This window comes from Brachyistius frenatus, unplaced genomic scaffold (assembly GCF_029030835.1).
Source record: "Brachyistius frenatus isolate BFR_SWC_R1_liver_20210118 unplaced genomic scaffold, ASM2903083v1 Contig_299, whole genome shotgun sequence".
Taxonomy (NCBI): domain Eukaryota; kingdom Metazoa; phylum Chordata; class Actinopteri; family Embiotocidae; genus Brachyistius; species Brachyistius frenatus.
This window is the reverse complement of record NW_027210898.1, coordinates 24,096-35,122: the sequence shown is the minus strand read 5'-3', so window position 1 is coordinate 35,122 and position 11,027 is coordinate 24,096. Positions and strand designations below refer to the sequence as shown.

The following is an 11,027-nucleotide window of genomic DNA, read 5'->3' as shown; positions in this document are numbered from 1 at the left end:
GCTCCAAACCGCTCCGAACTAACAAAGATGGTGACGGACAGAATCTGAACTGGAGGATTCATAACATTCACAAACCAACGATGACATCACTGATGGATGATGACATCACTGCTGGCTGCTGATTGGTTGAAAGACTAACAAAACAGAGTGTCTCTGAGGTCTAAAGTTTCACAGGTCCTGTCTGTATTAAGACGAAAATAGAACAAACTCCATCCTGTCATTCTCCACCTGTCCACCAGGTGTCCTCAGACTCCCACAGCCACCTGCCCTAACCTGCCCCGCCCACTCATGCACCTGTTCCCAGTTCCCATCAGCACAGTTTACTGTGTTTTCACCACATGGATATCATGCTGCCGTCTCACAGGAGACTCTGACAGGCCGCCATTTTGTCTTTGTTCTTTAAAGGTCTAGGTGTGTTTAGAGGTCCATGTCTTCTGAATCAGCAGGAGTCCTGACAGAGGAAGTGACCCTGAACTTCTTCAGTTTGGTTCAGTTGGATCCTCTCTAGTCGCTAATCAGCGCCGAGGATGGTCCAGGTCACCGAGATCACCGAGATCACCGGGTTCAGCTCTAAAACGTTTTTAGTTTTTATTCTGGTGTCTTATCACTTCAGGTTTTTGTCCTCATAGTTTCATAAAAGACATTTAAATTTTAAATACAGAGTTTATAGAGTTTTAACTGATGTGAAATAAGTCTGTTTATAATCAGATCTTCAGCCCAGTAGAAGAACACGAAAGAGAGACTTTAGATACTTAAATAAAACGCTCTTCAAACTTGCATGAAGTTATTCTATCGTGCTGTCGGTTTATGGAGATTTGATGACTGATTCAATTCATTTCACTGAATAACAGGAAAACAAAACGTTGTTTCTATGATTCTGCAGAAATAAAATAGCAGAAGAAGAAAGCAGGAACGAGGTTTTCTTCTTCTCTAACTCGGACCGACAAGCTGAGCCAATCAGCTGTCAGCAACAAGCAGCTGTGGCGATCGGACCGGTCGTGGTGCCGTTTCCGCGGTAACAGAGCAGGACGGGTGTGAAATGCGTCCCGTTGGCTGCTATTAGCTACCTGACAGTTGATGCCCCTCCCCCTTCCCCTCCCCCTATTCTGCCGTCCTGATGTTCGCTGCAACTAGAAACGGAACCCGGCGGTTGCTATGATACAGGGGCGCTGCCATGGTTACCAGGTGTGGCGATGGGTGATTTGTGTGTCTATTATCATTTCTTTTTTTACGTTTTTAACAGGTTTTACTCCCTGACCTCGTCAGCTCCGCCCCTTTTTCAGAAAAACTCATTCAGATTAGAAGTTTATGTTTTCTTTGTGAAGTGAACCTTTGCTCATCTGTACCTTGTTAATGATTACAGCCACCAGAGGGTGCTGTCTCCCAAGCGTTTTTTTTTTAGAAAGACTGAAGTGATTCACCTGACACACCTGATGGGTCACCACGGAGACGCTTCCATCCCACAGTCTGTCCAGCAGTTTGTTACCATCAGGTTTCATCACTCAGCGCCCTCTGGTGGCCGTGTGGGACGGCATCAGTCTGACACAGCGCCCTCTGGTGGCTGCAGTAACTACGAGGCAGGAAGTCACTACTCAGCGTGCTGAGGAGGTTTGGGCCGATGGACGGGTCAGTAAAAGTTTGGAGGCTGCTTTTTCTTTCCTGTTTAAACCAATAACCGCTCTTTTATTATCGTAACCATGACGATGAAAGTCTTATTATCTCAACCGAAACCAGAACCTCTCACGGACACCAATCAACCCTTTTTATTACAGTTCATCTGCTGCTGCGACACGTCGGAGGGAGGGACTAACCACCTGTACATGTCCAGCCAATCACAGAGCACAATGTCATCACGAGGAGAGCTCTGATTGGCCACCGCACACATTGAGTTTGTTACGGCAGAGATATTAAAGAAGGGATCGACAGGGAGTCGTGTGCTCTCAGAGCCATGATTAGAAGAACAGCAGGAGACACTTTAACCTCTGGTCTTCTGGTCCCCTGGTCCCCTGGTCCCCTGGTCCTCTGGTCCCCTGGTCGCCTGGTCCCCTGGTCCCCTGGTCCCCTGTTCCTCTGGTCCTCTGGTCCCCTGGTCCCCTGGTCCCCTGGTCCTCTGGTCCCCTGGTCCTTTGGTCCGAGACCTGGACCCGTGGTCTTCTGGTCCGAGACCTGGTCCCCTGGTCCGCTGGTCCCCTGGTCCCCCGGTCCCCCGGTCCCCTGGTCCCCCGATCCCCCGGTCCCCTGGTACTCTGGTCCGAGACCTGGTCCCCCGGTCCCCCGGTCCCCCGGTCCCCTGGTCCTCTGGTCCGACGTTCCTGCGGTGAGTTTCTGGTTCCAGCCTCTCTGTCCTCTGATTTTTCTGTAAATCTTTTTTAATTGTGTTCGGAAGGGATTACTGAGCTCCTGTCAGATGATCACTGATTGGCTGAGACCGCCTCCTAACCGTCCCGTTGTGGGTCCGCGGGCCTCCTGCTAACAAACTGTCAACGGAGCAGCAGGAAGGAAAGAAAAAGTGTTTGAAAAACGGATCATTTCACTAAAGGCCCTGGAAACATCATCATCATCAACATCATCATCATCATCATCAGTCACCCCCCCGCCCCCCACCACCACCACCACCGCCACCCTCACGGTGATCAGTGACGTCAGCGGGGCTTTATAAGAGCCGCCCCAACGGGACAGAGACAGAAGCTCCGCCGAACCGCAGACAGACAGACTCACAGACAGACAGACAGACAGACAGGTGATGAAGATGGTGTCCTCCTCACGCCTCCGTTGCCTCCTCCTGCTCCTCCTCTCCCTCACCGCCTCCATCAGCTGCTCCTCCGCCGCACAGAGAGACTCCAAACTCCGCCTGCTGCTGCACCGGACCCCGCTGCTTGGCTCCAAACAGGTCGGACACACACACACACACACACACACACACACACACACACACACACACACACACACACACACACACACACACAGACACACACACACACACACACACACACACACACACACACACACACACACACACACACACACACACACACACACACACACACACACACACACACACACAGACTCACAGACAGAGAAAGAGGGACAGACAGACGTGAGACATTCCTGCAGGGAAACTTGTAAAAACTTTCAAATTAAAAGCATCTAAACAGCCGGAGAACATCAACATGTTTGTCTTTTTTTATGTAAATTTAACTTTAATTTAAATCCTAAAGTTTTTATTCCACAGATTTCTGTGGAATAAAAGCCATCAGGACTAAAAGTTAAACTCAGAAAATACGTGACATCAGAGAGGCGGGTTCATTAATCTGTTGAATATGTTTATAGATTTATATTTGAATATATGAAACATGTATAATAATGATAGTAATATATTATATAATAATAATTATTACACAAACTATATTTTCTGATGTTTTGATTTAAAGACAAAAATCATCTGGTTTTATTTTCAAACACCAAAGAGTATTTTTTTTAAATTAATTCTGATCAATAGATGTTTTATGATCAGGTGAAATGTCAGAAAAATAAATATGACAATTTCTTAAAACTAACATGAAAATCCAGGCACTATCAAAATGATCAAAGTAAGTTTATCAGCTTTTACACAGTAAAACTGAATAACAACTGAAAATCCAACTGTAATAAAATAAAAACAATAAAAGCATCAGAGTTCAGATAAACTGTCAGAAATTCCAGTTAAAGATGTTTTTGAGCTTTAAATGATTAACAGTAATTTTTATTTCAGCTGTTTGTTCTTAAACTGAAGTCAGAGACAGATTATTTTGCTTACTTTAACACGGAGCAGATTATATTATATTATGTTATGTTATGTTATGTTATATATTATAATTCCTGTTTGCGTCATTAAAAGCATCTTTAATTATGAAGCAGCGATCAGATTATTAACAGAGAATTTTATTCAAAACAAGATGTAAAACTTATATTTAAAAGGAAACATGAAGCTGAAACATTTATTAGCTTTTTAATGGAATAAATCACAGAAACACTTTAGAAAAAAGATAATGAAGTTCAAAGGTTTTGTTTTTGTGATTTAACAGAACATCATTTCCTCCGTTCAAATTGTGTTTGAATAAAATTAATTTCTGCTTGAAATTAAAGAATTTCAGCAGTTTGTGGAATATTTTCTGTTTTCTGACCTGTTTTCATCTTTGTGATGTCACAGGAAAATAATTCATGGAAAAGCAGTTCAGTTATAAATCCGAATGAAGAGTTTTAATGTGTTTATGCTTTTAATAAACTATCTGACAGATTTATAAACAACATGTCTTTAGTTTTGTTCCAACACAAAGCTGCTCGCTGTTTCTGACTCTCAGTTGTTTTATCGTTGCTGCAGGAAGAAAAATCACAAAATCTAATTCTCCTGTTTTCAACTCGGCGCTCAGGATTGTGGAGATGATTTCTGTTGACGACAGAATGAAACAGAAGTGAGTTAATAAGATTCAGATGTTTTACAGGGAGCGGAAACTTTCAAAATAAAAGCATCTCATGAAACTGTACAAACGTTTACTAAAGAGACTCAGATCAGATTCTAATGGAATCGTTAAAGTCAGAGTTTAAAATCTGAATTCTGAATCTGAATCTAGACAGATTTTACATTTAAGTTTAAGGCTTCAACTGAAGGAGGCACTTTAAAACATAAAGTACATTTTACATCAAATACACAATTTATAGTTATTATTATGTATTTCATTTTATATTAAAATAATTTTAATATTTAACATGTTATTTCATGTTAAACAGTTGGTGACGCTGATGTGCCTTTAAACCACAATAGAGGCTAGACTGGATCAGCCGGAGGGACGCGCGCTGCTGTGATTGGTCGTTTCAGTCAGCTGGTCATTAAACCTGACTTTAACCCTTCCTCAGATTCTACAGGGTTCCTCAGGTTCTATAGGGTTCCTCAGGTTCTACACAGTTCCTCAGGTTCTATAGGGTTCTACAGGGTTCCTCAGGATTCCTCAGGTTCCTTAGGTTCTATAGGGTTCCTCAGGTTCTACGGGGTTCCTTATGTTCTACAGGGTTCCTCAGGTTCTACAGGGTTCCTCAGCTTCTAAAGGTTCCTCAGGTTCTATAGGGTTCCTCAGGTTCTACAGGGTTCCTCAGCTTCTAAAGGTTTCCTCAGGTTCTATAGGGTTGCTCAGGTTCTAAAGGTTTCCTCATGTTCTACAGGTTTCCTCAGGTTCTATAGGGTTGCTCAGGTTCTAAAGGTTCCTCAGGTGCTTCAGGGTTCCTCAGTCAGTCATAATTAATATAATAATAATTATTCTTATTGTTATTAATTTGATAAACTCTCTATTTTCTCCTCTTCTCTTTCTGCTGGTCTTCAGGATGTGGTTTTCTTCTTGTTATGAACTTCCTGTTTGAGCCTCCTCAGGTGTCCCGCTGCAGTAAAACTCCATCTGTTCTTAATAACTTTGATAAATAAAATCATCAGGTTATGAAGAAGAAGAGAAACAACCTTCATGTGTTTCAGATCTCTCTTCTGATTGGTCGTCTGAATGCTAACATACTTTATTTATTATAAATGCAAGATTAAAGATGATCATAATAAAAACATGAAAGCAGATTAAAGAGAACAACAGCATTCTCCACGTCAGGTGTATCAAAATAATGTTCATATAATAATAATAATAATGACTGAAATGTAAACATCTCTGTTGCTGCGGTTCAACCTCTGGTTCCGGGCTGTTTTCCAGGACGTGTCCCACTCTTCGCTGGCCGAGCTGCTCCTCTCCGACCTCATGCAGATGGAGAACGAGGCTCTGGAGGAGGAGAACCTACCGCTGCCCGACGGAGAACCCGAAGACATCCACATGGACCTGGAGCGGGCCGCCGGCGCCGGACCGCTGCTCGCCCCCCGAGAGAGGAAGGCCGGCTGCAAGAACTTCTTCTGGAAGACCTTCACGTCCTGCTGAGAGTCACCTTCCTCCTCCTCCTGCTCCTCCTCCTGCTCCTCCTGCTCCTCCTCCTCCTCCTCCTGTACAGACACTGATGAGTGTTTAGATTTTTCTGAGCTGATTCTTTCTGAATGTAAACTTGATGAAACTATTTTTAATTGTGAGTTTGAATAAAAATCTGTTTGAGACAAACATTTCTGTCCTGTGTGATGATGAAGAGGAGAAGGAGGAGGAGGAGGAGGAGGAAGAGGAGCTGCAGCTCTTTATTGGAGCTGATTAAACTCATCAATAAAAATCACAGTTAATGATGGTTAATAAACACAGGCGTCACCTTGGCAACAACAAGGAGACGAAGATGTGCTTGTATCCTTTGCTCCTGAACGTCTCCACGGTAACAAATCAGATGATTTCACTTTACTGATCACTGATTATTGATCACTTATCTACACATTTCTACCTGAAAAACAACTGATATTTATATTTATATGATTTATATGTATCTATTTAAAATAAATGATGAAAGAGCAGCTGCTTGTTGAAGGTGAAGATGATGGTGGTGATGATGATAATGATGATGAAGATGAAGATGATGGTGATGATGATGGTGATGATGATGATGAAGATGAAGATGAAGATGATGGTGATGATGATGGTGATGATGATGATGATGATGATGATGATGGTGATGATGAAGATGGTGATGATGATGATGAAGATGGTGATGGTGATGGTGATGATGATGATGATGGTGATGGTGATGATGGTGATGGTGATGATGATGATGGTGATGATGATGATGATGAGTGACACTGCCTGTGTGTGTGTGTAAGTGAGTGTGTGTGTGTGTGTGTGTGTGTGTGTGTGTGTGTGTGTGTGTGTGTGTGTGTGTGTGTGTGTGTGTGTGTGTGTGTGTGTGTGTGTGTGTGTGTGTGTGTGTGTGTGTGTAGCAGCTGCTGCAGTCAGATTAGCAGCTCCTTTCACTCATTAGCTCTTTGTTAAGTAAAGCTTTCAGGAGTTAGAGCTTAATGACAGCAGATGATTGACAGCTGGGTCACACACACACACACACACACACACACACACACACACACACACACACACACACACACACACACACACACACACACACACACACACACACACATAACCTGTTCTGTAATAACGGTAACGGTCAGTTTGGTTAGTGCTGATGCTGCGCTCGCATCACGTTCACATCGTCCGACAGCTGTCAATCATCCTCTGTTTCTGACGGCAGAGAATTAAAAACAACGGAGACACAAATGGAGACTGTCCTCTGAAACACGACAGACGGGATGTTAGAAGAACATAGTCTCCATAGACTCCATCTGTAGTACCACTGAGGACCACTAGGGACTGTCTCTGTGTCTTTGTATTTCCTGTTAACATGTTAAACTAGACTCCCTCCACGTTATTTTTTACAACTTTAACCACTTGAACGATAAACACGACTTCCTGTGTTGTAACCTCGATATCAGGAGGTACAGTTGCGTTCAAATTCACTCGTAACTTCAGGACGTGTAACTCTTCTGATTATTAGAGTTTGTACGTAATATTTGGAAATATTTCTTCTCTTTACAGTCAGAACTTCCTGTTGACTGGTTCTGCTGTTTGTTTTTAAAGAGAAACTTTCACGCCATCAGTTGTGACCTTTAACCCCAGAATCATCTTCATCTTCATCCTCTTGCGATGCGTCTGCAGGTGTCTTCAATCTCTGACAGGAAGCAGCGATGACGCCACACACCTCTCCGCCTCGTTAGGAAGTGAGCGTCTCTTTAATCGACAGGAAGCGGCAGCTGCAGCCGCACAAAGAGCCTCAGCCGCCAATCAACCCGTCAGCCAATCAGTCGCCAGCGTTTAAACGGCCTCAATAAACCTTAATGAGCTTTAATTACAGCTGAAAGCTTCACTGGAACAACAGGCGGTGTGTGTGTGCGTGCGTGCCTGTCTGTCTGTCTGTCTGTCTGTGTGTGTGTGTGTGTGTGTGTGTGTGTGTGTGTGTGTGTGTGTGTGTGTGTGTGTGTGTGTGTGTGTGTGTGTGTGTGTGTGTGTGTGTGTGTGTGTGTGTGAATGGCTTCTGATTGATGCCGTGTTTCACCTTAAAAAGACGATTCATTGAAAACAAAAAGACAAATAAACCAGCTGGAGAGTTCAGCATCACTCACACACACACACACGCACGCACACACACACACACACACACACACACACACACACACACACACACACACACACACACACACACACACACACACACACACACACACACACACACACGCACGCACACACACACACATAGAACAGGGTGATGTCAGCGGCAGTTAAAGAGGTCAGAGGTCAAAGTGTCACGGTCAGGTCCGGACTAATCACAGAGCTGCTGATAAAACGGAGGAACAAAAGCTTGTTGCCGTGGCGACGTTATCGACCAGCTGCAGGTCTGGAGGTGAGTCAGATTCTGCCCAGTGCATGATGGGTAGAAACAGTCTGCAGGTAGGTGATACAGCGTGTGGGAGGAGTCACATGATGGCAGACACTTCCTCCACTGAGTGTGTGTGTATATTCTTCTATTTAAAGCTAAATAACTTAAAATCAAATAGTTTCTGTAAAATGGTTCTGATCCAGAAGCGTCTTCAGCTGCAATACCAGCGAGTGCCACTAGAGGTCGGCTCCAAAAAGCCTCCGGCTCCATAGACTCCCATTCAACTTCTCTCATCAAATCCAAAGTGAATAAAATGTGTCCATCAGTTATCTCGGTGTTGTTAGCTAAAGTCACTCCTTCTTCTTAGTTTTCTGGAGGTCCATCTGAAAATAATCCCTCATTCATTAGAAAAGAAGATTCAAGAAGACCTGGTTTTGGGGGCGTGTCTGTTTGATTGACAGGTCTGTGGTGCAGTCAGGTTACAGCTATCGGTGGACGGGACGTAGTATCGTCAGGTTTCAGCTATCAATCAATAAGTTTCTCTCCTTCCTTCCTCTCTGATGAAGAGGAGGAGATGAAGAGAAGGTGATGAAGAGGAGAGAGGTGATAAAGAGGAGGTGATGAAGAGGAGATCTTCAGCATCATTTAGCAGCTGCGATTGTGATAGAGACGAAGATGAGTTTCTGCACCATCTGGCTGTCGGAGAACGTTTTATTGTCGGAGACACCTGCAGGAGGAAGAGGAGGTGGAGTCTTCCTCACCTGTCCTGCTCTTCATCACTGTCATCATGATTAACGGTGGTTTTCGTCTTTAAAGTCTTTAAACTTGTTCACATCCAATAAAACAATAAAAAGTTTACATCACAACGATACTGAGAGGAAGTTCCAGCCTGTTTCCTGTTTACCATCAGCAGGTCAGAGGTCAGTGTGATTCCAGGAGGACCTGGGGATCGAACCCACAACCTCATGAGTGAAAGAAAAGCTGCTTTGCCATCTGAGCTACAGACCTGATGGAGCAAGGGTTTTAAAACCTTATTCCAATAAAAATTCTGAATATTAAGGAGGAAAATTAATCTGAAACTTTATGTGTTCATTGTTTTATTACTGAAATATCAAAAGTTTAATGGTTAAAACTTCCTGCTGACTGATCACGTGACCTCAGAGGACTTCCTGCTGTTCATCCTCTCTGATCAGCGCCGAGTACGGTCCAGAGAAGGAGGATACTGCTCGTCACCATGGCGACGCTGGTTCAACCCCCGGCCGTGGAAAGTCAGGTCAGTGGTTGAGTGTGTGTTGGATGTGTGTGTTCAAAACAAACAAACAAAATGTAAAACTAAAAATACAAAAACAAAACGTTGCTTTGCGTTGTGATTTGTCATCGTTGAGCTTCTGAGGAAACGGAACAAACTAACCAGGTAACAAAGTTCACTGAAGCTGAACAGCTAACTTTGATTAGTTGGATGCTGCAGTGACGTTAGCTTGAAGCTATCTCACTTTTGGGAGGCTGTGGCTCAGACGGGATAGCGGGTTGCGCACTAATGGAAAGGTTGGTGGTTTGATCTCCGGCTCCTCCTGTCCACATGCCGAAGTGTCCTTGAGCAAGACACTGAACTGTGTAAAAGTGCTTTGAGACTCTACAGGTGTAGCCCAGTTAATGTTTACTATTTAGTCCAAACTGACTCACAAAAAATCTGAAGGCTGAATCTGTTTGAAACCAGCAGAAGCTTCTGACCGTGTTGGTTTTGGCCTCCAGGTAGAAAGAAGCAGCTGCTTTCATCAGCAGACTTAAACTGCAGTGAGTTGTGGTTGGTTGGTGTTGGTTGGTACTGTGTGTCTCCGGCCAGCAGGGGGAACTGTTGGACAACGATTCCCTCAAAGACACAGCAGAGGAAACCACAGCAGGAAAGTTGGAACATGTTTGTTGTTATTAAAGAAACAGGAAGTTTAATATCACTCAGAATCAAAGTGATCAAAGTGTGAAAAAAAAAATCCAGCAGCGACATTAACTGACATTTCTCTCAGTTCGATGATGTCATCACAGTAATTCATGAAACAATCGATAATCTATCAGTGTATGGAAAGAAAATCAATCTATAACTATTCAAATGATCATTTCTTCATTGTTTTATTTTGTTTTATTCATTGTTTCACGTTCAGTTGGATTCTTCTCTCTCTGGTCGCTGAGGACGCCGCCCGTCACCATGACGACGCCGGTTCAAATCCCGGCTGAGGAAACTCAGGTCAGTGCCCAAGTGTGTGTTCAAAACTAAAAACAAACAAACACTGAGTTCACAGACGATGGTTTTCACAAGTGTTCCTGAGCCCATGCAGTGATTTCCACTCCAGAATAGTGTGTTTTTAATGCAGTGCTGCCTGAGGGCCCGAAGATCACCACCATCCAATATTGGTTCAATATGTTGAGTTCACTGTCGTAGAAAAGTAACAAAATCTTAGTTCTGAAACAAGACTGTAAATTATGAATAAATATAAAGTGTTGAAATCATGATGCTGACATGTTGTATGAAGAAATATAATGTGGATGATCATCAATCACAGTCCCACAGAACAGCCACACAGAGACAGCTGAGGAGCTGGAGGAGGTGACGTAGGGCCGTGTGGGTGACGTCAGTCCCTCTGTGTCTCGGGGTGTGTTTGTTTGTGAGAGGA

At 43.7% G+C, this 11,027-nt stretch overlaps 1 protein-coding gene across 1 annotated transcript; it reads left to right on the top strand.

Moving 5' to 3' along the window:
* Positions 1–2,699: 2,699 nt before the first annotated feature.
* Positions 2,700–6,116, top strand: sst1.1 (somatostatin 1, tandem duplicate 1). Its single transcript, XM_069722669.1, has 2 exons — positions 2,700–2,890; positions 5,724–6,116. The coding sequence occupies exons 1-2, from the start codon at positions 2,744–2,746 to the stop codon at positions 5,940–5,942; spliced, it is 366 nt and encodes a 121-aa protein (XP_069578770.1). The 5' UTR covers positions 2,700–2,743; the 3' UTR covers positions 5,943–6,116.
* The last annotated feature ends 4,911 nt before the right edge of the window (positions 6,117–11,027 follow it).

Excerpts from the sequence above, each read along its gene's own strand:
- sst1.1 (XM_069722669.1), top strand. The coding sequence starts at position 2,744 with ATGAAGATGGTGTCCTCCTCACGCCTCCGTTGCCTCCTCCTGCTCCTC. Across the intron at positions 2,891-5,723 it reads CGCTGCTTGGCTCCAAACAG|GACGTGTCCCACTCTTCGCT; the intron begins GTCGGACACACA and ends GCTGTTTTCCAG.